We start from the raw sequence: 20277 nt of genomic DNA, 5'->3' as shown, positions 1-20277 counted from the left end.
TAGATAGATAGATAGTCAAAGGAGAAAGAAAGAAAGAGAAAACAAGAAAAAAGGACAAGGAAGCAAGGAATTAAGGAAGAAAATAGATAGATAGATAGTCAAAGGAGACAGATGAAACCAAAGTAAGAAAGAAAGAGAAAATAAGACAGAACCAAAATAAACACGGGATAGATAGATAGATAGATAGATATCACATCATATTATATGTCATATACAAGTAAGAACGGACTAAGCCCCGCCCATTGTTCCCTATGCCAACCCAGTGGGCGTGGTTATGCCCAGGTCTCAGCGCACATCAGACTCCGTCTGAGTTAAAAGCGTTACCGCACCGGCGGCGGTCTGATCCCGACTACAGCAGTGTGTTCTGTTTTACCAAAACCTACATTTCCGACACAGTCACTGATTTGCAGTGATTTGTTTTTGGATCATATCATTTTCGAGGAAGAAAAAAAGAGTTATTTAATTATTGTTAACGCATCAGAACGATGCTCTGAAAAGAAAGTCGGACCTGGATTATTTACAGAGTTGTTTATAAAGAGCACGCAATCTGGATAAAGAAGCAAGAACGGAATTGGGCGGAATTTGTTATTTGTTTTTGTATTTATTTATTTTTTTTGTATATCGAATATCTGAAATAATCCGACTTCAGCTCCTGATCTGGAGATTCCCGTTATTTATTGATTTGCCAGGTTTGATAATCCCGGGATTGACTCTTGTAATCCCATTTCATACCGTCATGGATCCGATGTGGAAAACTCTTCTCGCGCTGTTTCTCATCGCGTGCAGACTGAAACTCTCCATGTCCACGATTTTGGAGTCCATTTACTGGAACACGTCAAATACAAAGTGAGTCTCGATCCGTTTTCCATTTCTATTGATAGGAATATCGTCCAACATCTAATATACCATCTGTACACATGATTATTCTTAAAAAAAAAAAAGAAGAAGAAGAAAAGATTATAAATAATTCAGTGCATTGCCAAAATCAGATGCATTTATCCACCTGGATGAACTTTCTTCCACTGTTAGACAAATAAAATGCAAACTTTAACACAATATCAGTATTTGTACCAATGTACGTGCATTATGAAGGATTTAAGATGACATCTTAAGATCAATCACACACACACACACACACACACATATATATATATATATATATATATATATATATATATATATATATATATATATATATATATATATATATAATAAAATCCCACTTAGTATGACGGGCAATAATTAGTTTTGATATTCAACATGCATATTGATGCAGATATTGTTGTGATGGATGTTCGAAAATGTATTTGAATTTTTTCTCCCCCAAATGTGTCTAACAAGTTGATAGACAACAGTTAGCAATATTTCTTTGGACAGAAGCCCATATGAGGTGAGATATATGGTACAAATAATTTATGAAATGTTCTAGGATTTATTTTTTCACTTACGCCAATGTAATATCCAAAAATTGGAAGGTGAAATTGCTTAGTACTGATTACTGATCAATCGTACACATTATGAATGACTTTAAGAGCAAAATTAAATACTTAGTGGGTTGGAAAGTAATTGGTTATATGATATTCCTATGATGGCCACTTCATAATATTGACACCCCATGCTTTCCATTCGGCAGTGTCGAATTCGAAAGGCCGCATAAGGACAGCTGTCTCCTCAGGTTCCATATTTTGGGCAAATCTGAAGGTAGCATGGCATGTGTCCTTCGTTGGAGAAGGCAGGCCCATAATTTTGACCATCTGTTTGCTCCATCGAGTGAAATATCCCTAGGTGTCGAGTGAAGAAAAATACGGGGACTGTTTCGATTTTACGACACTTTTACGACGCGTCATTATGAGGCCAAATAAAGGCTTCAGTGGTTACTTTCTCCATTCTTCTGGCACAGTTTGGTCGCACCATAAAACCCTCGGAGGTGGCTTCAAGCCGCCCATTTGGACTCCTAAACCAAATCCATATTTAGATTTGACTGAAATTGAAATCTGAGGATTAAAATAAGCGTTTTTTATTAGCCGGAGAGATCCTGCTGTGTAGATTTTTTGGATTAATTTATTTTCCGGTAATTAGGCTGTCAAATAAAGTGAGGACGAAAGGTTTAGGACTAACCCGGCTTAAGATCGGGATAAGTTTTTGTTATTAAAGCAAACCCCCTGAAAATCCCTGCATTCTGTTTTCATGAGCTCCAGGAACTCTTTTGTCACGGGGCTTTGGAGACAAAAGACTCTCAAGGTTCAGAGATCAATCCTTCCACCACCAACTCCCCTCCTCCATCCCCCGTTTCTCCACACGGTCAGGTCTGTATAGCGCAGTTAGAGTTAAAGCCGCAGGGGGGTGAAGGAGGGGCGCGAACGCTTCCTGACTTCCCAGGGACCCTCAGGAGAGCAAAACCAGCCAGGCTTTTTTTTTTTTTTTTTGTGTCTGTCTGTGTGTGTTTCCAGCTCCTGATAGTTTTACGATGATGCACATGGGCCTTAAAAAGTGGAAGCCTGTCAGCTTGTTTGTTTTATGGGCTCTTAAAATGGGCAAAAAATTGCTTGCGACAGGTTCAGAATCCGTTCTACACGTGTACAGTGGGTTAAAATATCAACCACATGTTATACAGTGCAACACACAAGACAAAACAGTACACACAGCTGGACAGAACTATACGTCCGGCACGGGTGATAGGTTACAACATCAATATTGCGATATAATGACATCATAATACACTTTTCTCAGTAATAGACACAAGTGATTTTATGTCTAAGTCTAATACTATACTAGTTAATACCAGTTTTGTACCAATAGAATCAAAACGCTATTTTTCCATTATTTATTATTTTTTAACGGTGCCATTATTTTATTAACTCTTTGTTAGAAAATCTCAACAAAACGAAATATTATTATACATATCATGTATTAAGAAAATGCATTTAAGTATAATATGAACATTTCTGTCATATCTCTCACTCCTAGCCAGTATTAAAAAATAATTATATTATTTCAATTCATATTTTTGTATTTTACCAAATTTCAAAGAATTCAGTCCATCATTGAATTGTCTTATCAATGGACTCTAAACTTTTTTGTTGATGGATGGAATTATGGGATTGGACACGTCTCATGTGCCATCCATTTTGTCCAAATGGATACTATATTATCGCACAAATGCTATCTCAAAGTCTTTCCTGAAGGGCTCCTCAAGAGTTCGTTGAATAGTTAGCTTTATAAGGGGGTTCTGTTTGGCACGCTTTCTGATTGGAAACACTCGATTGTAGGGTTCTAGACAAAACATTTAGAGTTCCCCAGGAGGACAAACTAAAAAAAAATCTTTAAGGTTCTAAATTTAAACTACCCCAAAATGAACACAAGGTGGGTGTCAATATTTTTCACATGCCCATGCAAACAATATTGTGTTGATTATGAGGCATTCAATAATTGATTATGTCCATGTGCTGAGTATAGAGAACAACCTAATTTGTTAAAAAAAAAACCACAGAACTGTATTAGCAAACACACTCAAGTGAAGTAGATCTTGTGACCCAATTGCGTGAAATCAAAACCAGGCCGTTTGGTTTGAACGTATCGTGTTAGCAGTAAGAGCCTGAATCGCCCTGGCTGAATTAAGCTCGCAGCTAATCGGTCTCGTTAGTCTAGGAAATGCCATCAAAAAGGAAACAGATGTCTGTATGGTGTATGGGTGCACTCTCGTGTCACGTTCGCTACATGGAAACGTTTAGGGTGCAATCCACACCTGTGAATCCGAGAGGAAAGGAATGTTAATGGTTTGCACGCTTTTTAATAAGAAAACGCGAGAAAGTGAAGGAGGATTTATAGGATTGCAAATCACCCGGTTTCTGAAGCTCTCCTATAATTTGCTATACGACCACTTTCTAATTCGGTTTGGTACGAAAAGTCTGAATCAGAGGAGGGAAATTGCATGGCGTCATTCGCCGGCTGGTTTACAGCACAAGACTTCCTGCTGGTGTAAAACAAAAGCTGGCTTGCTTTGTTTGAAACCACCAGCTCGTAACAGTCTCGAGGGTCAGCGCCTTGAGTGGATCTGGGTTAAGCATTTTAATCAGCGTGTACCAAAGCTCCTCTTTAAAGCCCTGTGTTTGGACAGGACTACATAATTCAGACTTGCTCACATTCCTGCTTAACTGATCTGATTGATCGTGGCTATTCTAATTGGAGTCGGATTTCTCCGGAGTGTTTCAGCCGTCCGATAGCAAATTTAACGAAGACACTCAGATCTCTTAAGTCACATGTCAGAATCAACTCTAGAACTCACTTCTGTATTCTTGTTTATATAGAACTTGCATTTAGTTCTACAGCTGGTCCTACACAACTGATTCAGCTCAAGGGCTTTGGTGGATTAGAAGCAAATGGAAAGGAGAAAAAACTTTTTTTTTTCTTTGGTCACCACACTTTTTATACCTCCATATGAAATTGCAAACAGACACTCATTGCATCATTTTGGTCCAATGTGCATCAGTTTTGCCTTAGTTACACCAGTCTTCTTGGAAATTGCCTCCATATCCACATCATCTTGTCTAGTTTCTAGGAGTTCCCGTCCAGGAAAACGCCACACACATTATGGCTAGCGCTGACACAAATTATACGCAAGCTAACGTCACTTGTAGGTCGTCGTCTTGGTTTTTCCCTGGCAGATGTTTAGCTCTTGGAGGAGAAACTTGACACATGGTGGGGATGTCTGAATAAAAAATGGAGTGCTAATTGACCGATACTAAATTTCGATTCCAGAGAGAGTGAAGGTTCCAGACAAGTGACTGTTGCCCCAGTGGGCTTTTCGCTTGCACTTTTCAGATAGCCATCAGAAAGCACTGCTTGATGATTTCACCCAACAGTTTAACCAGGTGGTGGGTGTTAACTTCAGACACTTTAACCATGAGTGGAAACACTTCTAGAAACAATGACCAACTGCATATTTACATATGACACATATAATATTCAACATTATTGTAATTTTCCAGGTTCGTGCCCGGGAAAGGCATCACCCTGTACCCTCAGATTGGGGACAAAATGGACATTGTGTGCCCCCGACTCAGGCCAGGCCAGAGCGCGAGCACCCGTGTCGAATATTTCCGTGTGTACCAGGTCACACAGGAACAGCTCGAGAGCTGCAGGGTGGCGAAGGGCAGTGGGGCGCTGCTGAACTGCGACAAGCCCGACCAAGACGTCAAGTTCACCTTCAAGTTCCAGGAGTTCAGCCCCAACCTGTGGGGCCTCGAGTTCCTCAAAGGCAAAGACTACTACATCATCTGTAAGTACCGTACCAAATATATCATCAAATCTGCTGATTAGCCCAAAACATCAATTCCAGTTTAAGGTGTTGACTGCTAATTGGCAAAACATTGTATTTTGTCCCCTAAAACTCCATAAACATCAGCGATTCAATGTTTTTTTTTCCCATATAGGCGCTGTTATAAGTAGAGGTTGACAAAGGCAGCCCAGTATCTTAAATGAATTCAGGTTAGCTCAGTGTTTAACATGCTAATTTGCACCAATTGAAAATGATCGTTTTAACAAATATTGATAAATTATCTGTGCCTGTTTATTATGATAAAACTGAGCAAACTATATGTCTATTTATTACAATGATAGCTCAGAGTTAGCTTGTTCACGGGGGCCTACCATGTGTGTGCCCCTTCAGTTTGAATGGGCATGATGCTCCAGATGGCTTCATCCTGTGGTTCTGGCTCTGAGTACACTTAGCAAAATAATCCAAGGCTCAGTCTGGTATTCTGTTGAGCCCCAACCTGTGGGGCCTTGATTTCCTCCAAGCCGAAGACCACCACATCATCCGTGTGTAGCGAGCCAAACGTGGCTGATTAGACCTACGTCTAACAAATCTGCTGATTTACGATCAGCGTTTCTTTTGTATGACCAGGTTTTTAGTCATCCGGGTCATTTTAAATGTCTAGTAGCAACACGGCAAAACGATTGGATGTGTTCTTTAATCTTGGAGACCTTTCACTGGCCATCTGCTATTCATCAGATATTCATAGGTTCATCAGAAACTCCTCGGATGAGTGGAGAAGCATCTTCAAGGTTATAACACAAGTCACGTTGATTCACTAGATGTCTTGACTGTTTCTTTCTCGAAGGATGGCTTCATCCTGCGTTTCTGGCTCTGTGCACACTTAGCAAAATAATCCACAGCTCAGTCTGGTATTTTTGTTCAGCCCTGTGGGGCCTCAAGTTCCTACAAGGCGTAGACTATCACATCATCTGTGCATAGCAAGCCAAACGCATCTGATTACAGGGTATGTACGGCTTCTTACACAAGTCTTACATTTAATTGAATTAATTTAAGGCCCCAGAAAGTCTTACATTTTTGTTTTCTACCCTGAGGTTTTAAATATGTTAGCCCTGTAATACTGTGTGTATTGGAGGTATTCATTTACATTGTTTCACTGACAAAAATAGTGATGCCTGTATGTCACCTGGAGAAGAGGTTACCATACATGCAAAAAAATTATAATTTTTGTTGAGGAATTAAAAAAAAAAACATCTCAGTTTTGTCCACTTGCCCACTTATTTCACCTCAGCTTTGCCTGTTTTTCTGGGATGCCCACTTCTCTAGATTTATTTAATTATGCCTTTTTTTCTTTTTTCTTTTTTTTTACATCAATTTTACTCGCTTTGTTACATTTTTACCTCAGGTTTTATTTTTTTGTTTTTTTCTTAACCTTTTGTTTTTCTTAAATTTTATTAGCTTTATCTGCTAAGATATTTAGCTTAGATTTTTTTTTTTAACTCAGCTTTACTTAGTTTGTTAGATGTTTTACCCCAGCTTTACTCACCTTGTTAGATGTTTTACCTCAGCTTTATTCACCATGTTAGATGTTTTACCTCAGCATTACACACCTTGTTAGGTATTTTATCTCAGCATTACTCACCTTGTTAGATATTTTACCTCAGCTTCAGCTTTATTCACTTTGTTAGATTTTCTCCACATGTTTATTTGTTGTCTTATAATATATATATATATATATATATATATATATATATATATATATATATATATATATATATATAAACCCCAGCTCTTACCTTGCCATTGCTTACTGTTAGATTGTCACCAGTATTCTGTGATTACAACATTTGTGCACCATTATCCCTTGCATTACAGCATGGTTTTTTCACAGGCAACAACATTAGCACCAGGCAATGATTCCTTACTTAATGGCCTTAAATTACATTACAAGTTGTATTAATTGGGTATCAAAAAAAGGCTTAAATTTTATTTGCCCAAATCTGTAGATTACAAACTTGCACTTGTGTCTGTGAGCCAAAATACAAGACTGCTGTAGGTCTGTTTCAGCTTGAATTGCAGTAGTAGTAAGTGGTTGACTTGAGTGTCAGTTCTCAACTGATAAACAACCGGGTTGAGGAGCGTCTTCAAGATCATAACACGCCACCGCTCTTTTCCTGTAGACTTATCCGAGAATGGCTTCATCCTGTTTCTTGCTTTGAGTGCACTTAAATTAATCCCAGGCTTACTTTCTACTCCTGTATAAGGAAAGCCGTTGACAAGCACGCTAATATTTACGTTAGCACATGTGCAAGGTTTGTATGTCTTCTCTAAGCATGCTAACAATTTTACCACCTTTTAATTCAGTTCAGCTCAGTTCGATTCGGCGTAAGCTAACATTTATGTTAGTAGCTATTCGACGTTTGCCGTCCTTCCATGAGCATGCTAACAATTTAACCAATTCAGTCCACCAATGAACTCGGTTCAGGCTTGCCAAAGCTGCTTGGATACATTAAGCTTTTACAAAGAACAGCAATCAGAGTAATTATAATGATTATGATGATTAGCATAGTTATGGGAAACAGCTGGGTGGTGGTGAAATGCATAGCATGGGGCATCAAAGACGCTCCACATCATGATCACTGAGTAAACCGTTACCACAGTTTATGATATTGTCACGATTTTGCATGGAAAAAGTCGAAGCAGAAGCTTGGCCTGCTATACATTTCAAGCGTTGAGAAAGACCATCACACCATCTTTACATCGCTGACAATTGACAAAAATTTTGGAAACGTGTATTTTGTTGCTAGTCTATTGATGTCTGGTTTAATGAGTTGGACTGTGTGTGTATGTGTTTGAGGTCCAGCGCATGTCCACCCTGACACTGTCTCAGCTGCACATTCCTAAACGAGTGCGAAAGGAAAGATTTGCACGCCCTAAATCGCCAGGTCACTTTGACAGGATTTTTTTAGGCAGCTCGGCACGCCGCCTTAGGGCCGGGGATATCTGACCTAAATGGTCTTGATGTGTGTGTGTGTGTGTGTGTGTGTGTGTGTGTGTGTGAGAGAGAGAGAGAGAGAGAGAGAGAGAGAGATGAGTGGTTTGGCGATGGGTGGGTGTGTGGATGTGCTCGTTCCCTAGGTGGGCAGCCTTTTTGGATGGCATCAGCACACTCGAGTGTTTACAGGCGTTTATAAATGCTGCGAATTGTTCATCGCTAAGAATTCTAATCGTGCTAAAAGTAGTTCCTTCTCTTATTCTTTCTTTTTTTCTGTCTCTCCATTTCTTTTTGTCTGTCGCTCTCTCTGTCAGTCTCAATATCTGTATTACTTATCCATTATTCCTTCTTTCTTCATTTCCTTCTCTTTCTTTCTTTTTGCTTCTTTCCTTTTTTATTTACATTTCATCTTTATTTCCTTTTCCATCTATCTTTCTGTCTTTTTTCATTTTCCTTCCTTCCTTTTTTCCTTTCCCTTCTTTATTTAATTTTTTGTTCTTAATTTCTTCTGTCATCTCTTCATTCAATTTCATTCATTCAATTTCTTTCTTTCTTTCTTTCTTTCTTTCTTTCTTTCTTTCTTTCTTTCTTTCTGCTTCAGCCTTTCCATTTCTTTTTGGCTCTCAGTCACTGTTTCATTTGGACCACTTTCTCTTTATTTACTTCTTACTTTCTTTCTTTCTTTCATTCATTTTTTCTTCCTTTTATCTTTGACATATTTCTTTCCTTGCTTTTCCTTCTCTTTTTTCATTTTCCTACCTTCCTTCCTTCTTCTTCTTTATTTCATTTTTTGTTCTGTCTATCTATCTCTCTCTTTCTTTCTTTGATAATGGTAATGCTGATGGTGATATTTGGTTTGGTGTCTGATGGTCCGCGGTGTCGGTGGTGTGTATGTGGTAGTGTGTGTACAGGGGGTCTGTGTACCTGAACGTGTTAAAGTGAGTGTGTGTAGTTGAGTTGTCGAGAGTCATGCTGTGTGCTTGTTTCTGTACAGGGGTGTGTGTGTGTGTGTATATGAGTGTACGTGTGTGTGTGTGTGTGTGTGTGTGTGTGTGTGCGTGTGTGTGAGCGGCTGCAGTTTTGCGCTGGAGGTTGCGGCTGCAATTATGGCTGCATATGTTTAGTCTAAATGAGCCTTTGCCGCTGGAATGTGTGTGTCTAATTACATGTTTCCAACTTGTGTGTGTGTACGACAACACGTGCCTCTGACCGAGTCTGTGATACAGGATGTGTGTACAGTGTGTGTGCGTGTGGGGCAGCTGCAGTGTGTGCTCAGTGAATTTGCGGCTGACTGCACAGCCTGAGGCCCTGTGTGTGTGTGTCTGTGGGAGTGTGAGTGTGTGTGTGTCTGTGAGAGTGTGAGTGACTGAGTGACTGAGTGCCTTCGTTCAGGCGGAAGGGTCACATGAACACAAAAGCTCTTTTTTCTTTCTTTCTTTTTTGCTCCTACTTATGCCTGCCTTTTCCACTTTTGTCACCATTACATTTTTTACTTTTTTTGTTTGCTTTACCGTCTTTACTTTTTCTTTCTTTCTTTCTTTCTTTCTTTCTTTCTTTCTTTCTTTCTTTCTTTCTTTCTTTCTTTCTTTCTTTTCCTTTTCCTTATCTCACCCTCTATTCTTTCTTCAGTTCTGTCTATTTCCTTACTTAGTCATTTCCCCCCAGTGCTTTTCAAATTGTATGTTTCTTTCTTTCTTTCTTTCTTTCTTTCTTTCTTTCTTTCTTTCTTTCTTTCTTTCTTTCTTTCTTTCTTTCTTTCTTTCTTTCTGTATTGGGCCCCATTTCTCCATTTTATTTTCTCTATCCAGGTCCTTTTGTCTTTCTCTCTCTCTGGCTTTCTTTCATTTTTTTTGTTTTTCTTTATTCCTTCATTCCCTTTGACATCTTTCTTTCTTTCTTTCTTTCTTTCTTTCTTTCTTTCTTTCTTTATTTCTTTCCTTTTCCTTTCTATTTCCTTTTGCTTTTCTTTCTCTCACATGCATTTTCCTTTCTCCCCCTCTGATTTTGTATGTGTGTGCGTGTGTGTGTCCATTAACTCTTTAATCCCAGTCGTGAATGTCAGCCTCTTTCTCTCTTTCTCTCTCTCAGCACAAGAAGCAGCATGACAAACACAACTATGAAACAACTTTACACTCCATCAGACAGTCTGATCTCTGGTGTGTGTGTGTGTGTGTGTGTGTGTGTGTGTGTGTGTGTGTGTGCGTGTGCGTGCTTAGAATGTCTGTTTCAGGCTGTGCTGTAATGATTTTTATAACACAACAAACACAGGCTCCTGAGAAGCTCTGGAGTCTCTTCCCCGCCATGGCACACACACACAGACAGACACACACACACACACACACACACACACACACACACACACTCACACACAGCAGTTTTAGTTAGCCTGCTGTGCATAGCAAATTTCCTTTCCTATAAATTACCCAGCTCATTTCCAGTGCAGAACCGGGCCACCAGTTTAGCCCACTCTCGCACACACACTCGCTAATCCACAGAGAACTGAGCCACCAGTTTAGCCAGCTTGTAGCCTTTCTCCTCTAAAAGATTTCTTTTGTTGTTTTTCTTTTTTCCCCCTCCAGCTACGTCGAACAGCACGTTAGAAGGCCTGGACAACACAGAGGGCGGCGTGTGCAAAACCAAATCCATGAAGCTGGTGCTCCGAGTGGGACAGAGTGAGTGTCACGTGTCAAACCTGTCCTCATCAACGAGACGCTAGAGAAATGTTGTTGTTTTTTTAAAATGAGAAAAACAGATAAGCAGACAAACAGAAAGAAAGAGAGAAACTAGTGGGACATAAGGAATAAAATGGAGGAAAGAGAGCGAGAGAAAGACGAAGCATGGGAAGAAAGGCAACTGAAAGACAATATGGAGAAAAAGCAGAGAAGAGAGTGAGGCGTGGAAAATGGAGATGGGAAGAAGGAAAGGAGAATGACGAAAGATAGAACTTAATCCAGAAAGAGGAAAGAGGAAAGACTGAGACATGGGGAAAGTAACGGAGAGAGGAGAGTGAGACTGAGAGAGAAAAGAGAGAAAGAAGAATGAGAGTACAGAGACATGAAAGAAAATAATGGGGAATGGGATAAGAAGGGTGAGACAGAAAGGGAGAAAAAATGGAACAAAAAGAGAAAATAATACAGAATGAAAGCAGAGATTAGATAGAGTGAGAGAGTGAGACAGAGAGAGAAAAAAGAGAAAGATAAATAGTGTGTAGTGTGAGAAAGACAAGAAAGGGCAAAGAGAGAGAGAGTAAGGCTAAAAAGAAAAAAATGGAGATAGAGGGAGGAGGGTGAGACAGAAAGACAACATGGAGAAAAGGAGAAAAGTAGAAGAAAAGGAAGAAAGTAAAAGAGGGAAAGGGGTAAGAGAAACAAAAGAAAGAATGTGAGTGAGACCAAAGAAGGGAAATAGAGGAAAGGAGAGTGAGAGAAAGACAAAAAGAAAAATGACAGGAGGGAGAACGGAAGCGAATGAGACAGATCAAAAGAAGGAGAGACGGTGAGACATGAGGAAAGAAATGGAGACAGGAGAGCGGGACAAAAAGAGAGAAATAGAGAGAAGAGTAAAAATGAGACGGTGTAAAAAAATAGAAAACGTGGGAGAAAGAACAGCATCATGGAGAAGGAAGTGGAGAAAGAGAGAGGAGGATGAGACAGTGAGAAAGTGAGACTGGAACAAATGAAGAGAGAGAGAGAGAGCAAGTGCGAGAAGCTGAAAAAAGAGGAGTAAAGAAAGAGAGCAAAGTGAAAATGCTGAGAGACAAGTGGAGCTTTTTTACCCAACATGCCCCATTTTGCTGCAGGCCATTTGGCTTTTTGTGTTCACACACACACACACACACACACACACACACACACACACACACACACACACACACACACACACACACTCTTTAATACAGTGCAGTTATGAAGTGGTGCGCCGCTCTAACACATGAACAATAGCTCATATTATTTCTCAGTTCATCAGCGATCATCACTTCTGTTGCCTGTTCAATATGTGTGTGTGTGTGTGTGTGTGTGTGTGTGTGTGTGTTAGCCGCCTCTCAGCGTGTAATTGAAATGTCATGTGCAGTCGCCTCCTGTAGCTGCACCGGCTGTCCTCTTCTTCCTCTTTTAAGCCAATTCATTACGTCTCTCCCCCTCATCCTGGAACCTTCAGCCCCAATCGCTTCCAACACCAGAGCTGCCATAAAGAAATACACAACATACTGACGTCTTTTATCCATTTCGAGTTACATTTGATCTTGAATCTTGTTCTCGCTTACGTTATAGCAGCTAAAGTGTAAACTTTAAACTTTTTTATGCCTTATAGTTAATGAGGCAGTTTTTCATGTTCATAAATAATAAATAAGTGTGTGTGTGTGTGTGTGTGTATGTGTTTTTATCTCAGGTCCTAGTGACGCAGTCTCTGCAAAAGAACTTCCCAAATATGAAAGTGATCACCAAAGCACCTCCAGTAAAGACAACGATGTGCTCAGCAAAGGCGGTACGTAGCATGTGTTTCTGTTTTTGGTACCGCTTTAACTGCAGAACTGGAAAACATTAGCCAAATGTGTAAAGTTTCATGCTGGGAAAAAACACGTACGTGTTTAAAAACAACCCCAAAAATGACACAAAGCCGAGCTGTGCTGCAATAAAATCTTTCTGCCATGAAGGAACCCCCCCCCACAATTCCAGACAGAATCTATGATAGTCCATAACATTTGATTGTTTTATTTATGAACGTAGACATACATCGACAAACCACCTTTTATTTCCCCTCATCCAGAACAAGATGGAAAAAGCGGCGAGTCCGTGGGTGTGTCAGGCTCCGAGGTAGCCCTGTTCACCGGCGTGGCCTCGGGAGCCTTCGTCTTGGTGGTTCTCGTCATCGTAGTGTTGGTGGTGTTCGCACGCCGGCGCCGACGCAAGCACTCAGCTCAGTGTTCAGCCCCGCTGGCGCTGCACCCCATCCCCAAACGCAGCAACAACAACAATGGCTCGGAGCGCAGCGACATCATCTTCCCGCTTCGAGCCTCCGACAGCTACTACTGCCCCCATTACGAGAAGGTGAGCGGGGATTACGGCCACCCGGTCTACATCGTCCAGGAAATGGAGCCCCAGAACCCGGCCAACGTTTACTACAAAGTCTGAACTAATCAGAACCTTTGAGCCTCGGCCAAGACTGAAAATAAGGTCTCAATTGAGAGCTTGATTGCTCGGAATAAACGAATCAGAGATAAATGACTCTTGGAACGAAGCCGTCGACCGGCCAGGAGCCCCGAAAGCCCCGGAAATGGTCCGAATCGCCATCTGGGTTGGGGGAATTACTTCTTCTAAAACATGGACGCCGTGTGATTTGTATCAGTCAGGGACCAAAAGCTTTGAGGCTGAAAGTGTCGACTGAGAGCTTGTGCTCAAGTTTCAGCCTGGCTGTAGAAAAGAAACATGCTCCTGGCTCACGCCAGTGAATCAGAGACGAATGACTCTTGGAACGAAGCGAAGACTTTCTCTCCTCTCTCCAGTCAGCGCCTTAATTCATTATGGCAGACCGAGGTGCTAGAGTATCGATTCATGACGGCGTTTCGCTCAGGGGAAGAAAGCGGAGCCAAATCCGCACAGACCTATAGACCTATAAAAAAAAATGGGCGAAAAAAAAAATCCACAGATTTACATTCTGAAAAGAAAAAAAACAGCATCAGGGCAAAAACTTTAAAGCCGCATAATCATTACCCATTCGTGGGAGGTTTACGCTGTACTTCTCCAAACCTCTTCTCAGGGCAGAAAGAATTACGATTGGTTATCTTCAACAACCAATAGAGTCTGAAATAGAGATGAGGCAGAAATTGAGATGGTTTTTTTGTCTGGTTGTTGTTTTCATTTTCTTTAAGCCACAATCTAGCCGCATTGTTAGCTACGCTAATTCTCCAGAAAGTTAAACAATACGTGACCCTGCGGTTTTTACTTGTAGACATTTTCCTGATAAAATATATTCTTTAAAAAAAAAAAATTGGGTCTGTTTAGAAAGAAAATCCTCCTGAGAAACAAACTGAAGAACTCTTCGGATACCTTCTGCATCTCGTTCTAAATCCAACAAGAACTTTTTTATCTTGCAAATTCCTGTCACATGACTATTCTTGCGATTTTTTTTTCGTTCTGAATGTGTTGATAGTTACTCTAAACATCTTCACCAATAGTAATGCTATGTTTAATTTACCCTCCCCCGTCGCAATTTTGGTGCGTAAACGTTTAATTTGGAAATGTGTTACAGTATATGAAGGAAAACCTTGTGGAAGCTCCCAAAGAACAAACCGAAGAACCTTGTAGGTAGCTAAATGTAACCTTTCTAAGACAATTAAAAATTTGATGTTTTATGTAATTTTCAAATCCAAAATGAATTGCTATTTGCTCGTTTTACCTCCAGTCCCCTGGTACTTGGCAGTATCAAAAACAGTAAGCTTTTTGGTTTGGAACTACGTCACTTTACAGATGTTGACAAAACATTAAAATTTTGAGTTAACATCTCGCAATTATGACATTTTTCTCACAATTTTGAGTTAACATCTCGCAATTATGACATTTTTCTCACAATTTTGAGTTAACATCTCGCAATTAAGACTTTTTTCTCACAATTTTAAGTTAACAACTCGCAGTTAAGACTTTTATCTCAATTTTGAGTTAACATTTCGCGATTCTGACTTTTCTCACAATTTTCATTTTATATCTCGCACTCCCGACTTTTTTCTCTCTCGCAATTTAGACGTCCACTTGACATTTAGTGAGTTACAAAGAATGCACCGACAAAGCATCAGTCATTCTTTATAAATAGGTTAAATACAGTAAGAAGAACCCTCATCAGCTAGCCAAGACAAGGAAAACCAGACGCTAGTGCACACTCGTTATCTGAAGTCGGTCACATTTCAGGTACTGCGTCAAGCAGATGTCTAAATTGCGATACAAAAACGTCAGAGGTCTGAGTCTGAGATATAAAGTTACCTTTTTTATTTTTTTTTCTCCGTGGAGGAAACAGGCTTCCATACCCTTCTGTATTTTACAAATTTTCAAAGAATTTTTACTGAAAAAACCTGTCAGCGTTAAACATCAGGATCACGCTAATATATTACCTTTTTTGGAAGAACTACCCTTGCTTTTCTGCCCTGAGACGGGATTTATCTCGAATGAACCTCCCTCAGGCCATTGTCAACATTTTAAAGCAAACTAGAACGTTAAAATCTAGTTCTGTAACGAATAGTATTATATTTGACAGTTGGAGAAGCAAAAGGTTATGGGAGCAGATCTTCTGGCGTGTAGAACGACAACAATGCTTGAACGTTCAGGAAAAACGAGACCCTTTAAGTCTCAGTGAATTTGGATCACGAGCCAGTTTGGTTGTCTGCTGAAGCAGTGTTAGTTGAAGATTGAGTCATAAATTTGGACGCCGGCAGAAGCATGTTGATGGTAAGGCTGCAGGAGAAATGTTTTCTGCATCCCATAACGCATATCAGGTTCCTGCTTGGTTCTCCTCCATATGTTGTTTCTGCATCAGGGTGTCTGACACATTTAGCACGATCCTCAGACTGCATGTGGTTCTGGATCTCACTGCCTCTGGCGTCTTGTCGTGATCTTAATCAGCACAGAAAAGACATGTCCTCTTTGTTTACCCAGAAATGTAAATACTACCTAAATTCTTTTTTTTTTTTGGTAATAAATTATGTCTTAAATTATGTTTTGTATAGATCCATAAAGAGGGTGGTTTCTTATATCCTTCCCAGGCCCGGGTGTTGATGTCCCTGATTTATGAAACTCCAGAATTGTTCATGTCCAAATGTCGTTTGCTCACAAAGAATGTTCCATTGCAGCTGAATGATTTATGATTGTTCGATTGAATGCATTCACGATGGTGCTGCTTCCAAAGGAGCTTTGTTTCAAAAAAAGAAAAAAAATGAATAAAGCCGGTGGCACAGTGGTTTTGAGGGGAAAAATCTCATGCTGATGTGTGTTTTATCTTTTGCTAGTTTACAATCTTTCATATTAAAAAAAAAATTATGCCATAAAAAAATAAAAACATACTACATTTATGTTCTATATCATTAATGCTCTAATACTAATCCCTGGAGTCGTCTGTTTACTATAATCTTTCCTGTTAATAAGTCATGCTAGTTTTGTGGGTTAGCGTCTTTACTATAATGCTAGATTTTCAGCTACTGTTCAGTTGTCTGTTCACTATAGTGAACTTCCTGTGTTAGACTATTAAAGTGCTAGTTTATCAACTGACATGTTTACAATTATGCTAGTTTCTTTATTTGTCTATTAAAATGCCAGTTTATGAATTAGCATGCTTACAGTGATGCTAGTTTATGGATTACTTTGGTTACTATTACTATTGTTACTATTGTTATGGTTACTATTGTTACTAATGCTAGTTTAGAGATTCACTTGTTTACTGTTATGCTAAGTTCCCACTAGTTTCTTGATTATAGTGCTAGTTTGTGTTTTTTTTCTGACCCGTGATACTAGTTAATGTGTTTACTATTACTATACTATAGTTTGTTTTTTAGTGTGTCTAATGCTAGCTTATGGATTAGCCGGTTTACTATAATGGGATGAGTCTGTTTAATATAATACTAGTTGTTGTATTAGGTGGTTTACTATCATGCTAATTCAAGGACATGTCTGTTTGCTGTAATGCTATTTATAGGTTAGTTTGCTATCATGTAATAGTATAACGTTAGCTCCAGGGTTACACTATTTTCTATAACGCTAGTTTATTGATTACTCTGTAGGCTCTAATTCTACATTTGTTATTTTTTCCTGATGAGTGGTGATAGCTTTAAAAAAAAAAAAAAAAAAAGAAGAGATTTGCACCATTTGTTCTACAGAAGGTGATATCGAGACGCGTGATGAAACGTCTCACTTCTGCACCAGCATGTTAAGGGTGTTACAGACAAAGCCATCACACCTCTTGACCTCAAACACGTTTCCACTGTCCTTGCTGTTGTCACACTTTCACAAGCACCAAACCTTCACAAGGACAAATTGTCCACACGTGCAAAATTTTCCCTACAGCCCCTTCAGTCAATAAAATCATCTAGACCCGGGTTCAGGGGTCAGATTTGGATTTAAAGTTACTGTTAAGAACAGTGCTAATGTCAGTAATAAGGCAAAAAATATCATGATACACTATGTGTTTGACTTCTTAGATAGATAGATAGATAGATAGACGTCTGTGCGGAAAAAAAAAAAAGAGCCAAAATCTAAAACAGTCACAGGGTGTGGTTGTTGTTTTGGGATTTTTTTGGCAAAGAGCAATCACTGATGTTTGGGATACTGCCAGCTACAGTAGCTTTCAGAAGTAACAAAATTATCAAGGAAGAACAAAGTACATTTTAATCCTGCCTGCAACTAAGAATGGAGTCGGGACTGTAGCGATGTATCCTCGTAGAAGTGTATTTAAAATGTACACCCACTTGTCACGCTAATTCCATTCATACTACTGCATATATGTTTCGTATTAATGCAAACTCTTTTGATCTTTATTTAAAGTGCTGCTACAAGGGGCGTGGCCATGCATGTCGAGTATTAGTAGGTCACATGACCGTAACATGTATTTAGGCTTTGCCTGTGGTACGAACTCCATAACTTTGCTTCTCTGGTTTTTAAACATGATCCATATTGTTTCTGTTTGTTTGTTTGTTTGTTTGCTTCCTGGAGCATCTTTAAATTAAAGAACAAGCATAATAAATACTCTTTTCTCACAAGAAGTCCAAAAAAAAAAAATGGCCTAGAGATATTTCACATGATCGAGAGTTTCTTTTCTGACTCACCATTTCCCAGCAACCTTCACCGTTCAATATTAATGAGAACTCCCAACACAAATGCTCGACTTCAAGTCCCAGAATGCAATGTACCCTATACAAATCAGAGACTCGCTAGTTAGCGAGGCGTTGACAGTGTGAAAGTTGAAGCTTTGGAAGTCGGTCTGTTGCAGCCGAGGAGGTGAGAGAGCTGGACAGGCTGAAGTACTAAAGTGCTGCTGCATCGCTCTGTCTACGTAGACATTGACACCAGGGCTAAATGCCACTGCGAAAGGAAAAGACGAATGGCATTATGGGTGATGTACGTGTAGGTATTGTTTGCGGAAGGACCCTTAAATCTTTCGCACAGTTCAAGATCACGTCATGTTTACGAATATTGACACTCAGGTTGTATTTTTCCTTTAAATTTAAAACATGGTATGTGCTGAGAAAATATCTACAGCTTTTTCTCGCCAAAAGAAAGGTCTTTAAAAATGTCTTTGAAGTATTTTGAGGTATCTCAAGAGTACAAACAGTATAAAAATGAGCTCTACACTACAACAGCCTCTGGCATAAAGGAATTTGGGATTCGTGACGATATTGGTCACATTTTCCCGTTCCCACTATGTGCTCAGGTGTTACGTCTGTTTTATTTTTTTTCCGTGATCGCTGCTCCTTCGCCAGGCTCGGACAGGAAAGGCCCATGTTTGTGTTAAGCAGGGCAGAACAATGGAGCAAAAAGCGTACAAATGTTCAGCGCCAGCTGGCTGCCAAAAGAAACATTTCTGTCACCGTGGAGAGCCACGTCCTGTCCGCTCTTTGTTTGCTTTAATTTCTGCTCCCTTTTATTGCATTAACGGACTCTGCGTTCTCAATACGCTCGGACATGATCCTAAACTGAAATGCCATCGGAATGAGGCGAAGTGGAGCAAAATGTGGCAGTGTTGATTTTGGAGTCAGGACATGGTGGAATAAGCAGCACATGATGAGAAAAGCCTGGATCGGGTTACACTCTCTTCCTGATTACCAGGCCTTGCTTTAACCCCTTTCACACACATGCACTTGAAGCTGTAGAAGCTACACCATATTATCTGGGATAGAGTAATGTGTGAACTCCAGTTAGAGTTTGACATGCTAGGAAATTTGAAACCGCAAGTTTTTTATTTTTTATTATTTTTTTTACGTGAGTACGTAAGGACTGTTAATTTAAGTTGAAGTCTTTTGGTAATGTTTAGCTACTCTCTCTTGGGGTAACAGCAGCAGTTATCACCCCAAAATAGATTATTTTCCTATAAATGTACATCTGGAGCAGTTTTATTCCTCTTAAACCACAGCGACTTGCCAACACCTGCATTTTTAGTTCCTTTTTAAAAAAAATCTATTCATAGATACATTGAATGTTGTAGAAGATCCTTAAAACATGCTAGTTCATGCTTACATTCTGTTACGAAATGCTTACATTGGAGTCTCCTTCCCTAAACGTTTTCATGATTTATGTGGAGTCGATTGGGCAAGTCTCATTGTATAGTTGAAAATGTATAAGAACGTGTGCAGTAATATACTTAAATCTTGGAAATTAAGAAACACCTTGATAATAGCTAAGCACTTAGGTAGTTTTTTAGCTATTCATATTTAGCTACTCCATCAACAAGCCTTTGGTGTAACGCTCCGAACATAGCTAGGTCATTGTAATAATGAGCTATAGTTTGGGTTTTAGGACATACGTTGTAACATATTTCGTTGGCATAACGACGTGATAAAAATTATCCAAACTTCGGCTAACATGCCAAGCTAATATTGGCTGTTCATTGCATTTTTGGACTAGACACTAAACAGTGCTCCTTGCTTGAGCATAAATTTGTTTCAGATTACATTTAAGTGGAGCTTTTCAACAGGTTGCTGAATTTAGGGTAAATAAAGAAACATTTAGAATTTGAGATCGGAATGATATCATTCGGACTGCTGAAAATCTTTTGCATGTAAGCACAGCCAATGCAAGTATGCCGTATATTTATGACGCACTTTGAAAGAAACATTGCAGGAGATTGGGCTGGAAATATCAAGGGACCTGTTCCTTCTCACTATGGCTTAGAGATTTACAGTAGACTTCAGGAAACTCTGCACTCGATACTTTTTTTGGTGGAGTCCGTGTGACTCAGAGCTCACAGGAAATGGCAACCTTTTGGGGGAAATCGAGACATCATCTCAGCCGAGGCCTGTGGACTGATATACAGG

The 20277-nt window shown here is 39.6% G+C and overlaps 1 protein-coding gene across 1 annotated transcript; it reads left to right on the top strand.

Moving 5' to 3' along the window:
• efnb2b (ephrin-B2b) lies at nt 1-15570 on the top strand. Its single transcript, XM_017458239.3, has 5 exons — nt 1-846; nt 4989-5278; nt 10850-10942; nt 12660-12755; nt 13038-15570. Exons 1-5 carry the CDS (start codon nt 737-739, stop codon nt 13400-13402), a joined length of 954 nt encoding a protein of 317 aa, XP_017313728.1. The 5' UTR covers nt 1-736; the 3' UTR covers nt 13403-15570.
• The last annotated feature ends 4707 nt before the right edge of the window (nt 15571-20277 follow it).

The sequence above is a fragment of the Ictalurus punctatus genome, chromosome 26, assembly GCF_001660625.3.
Source record: "Ictalurus punctatus breed USDA103 chromosome 26, Coco_2.0, whole genome shotgun sequence".
NCBI classification, from domain to species: domain Eukaryota; kingdom Metazoa; phylum Chordata; class Actinopteri; order Siluriformes; family Ictaluridae; genus Ictalurus; species Ictalurus punctatus.
Note: the sequence above shows the minus strand (reverse complement) of the source record. Positions and strands in the feature narration are given on the sequence as shown.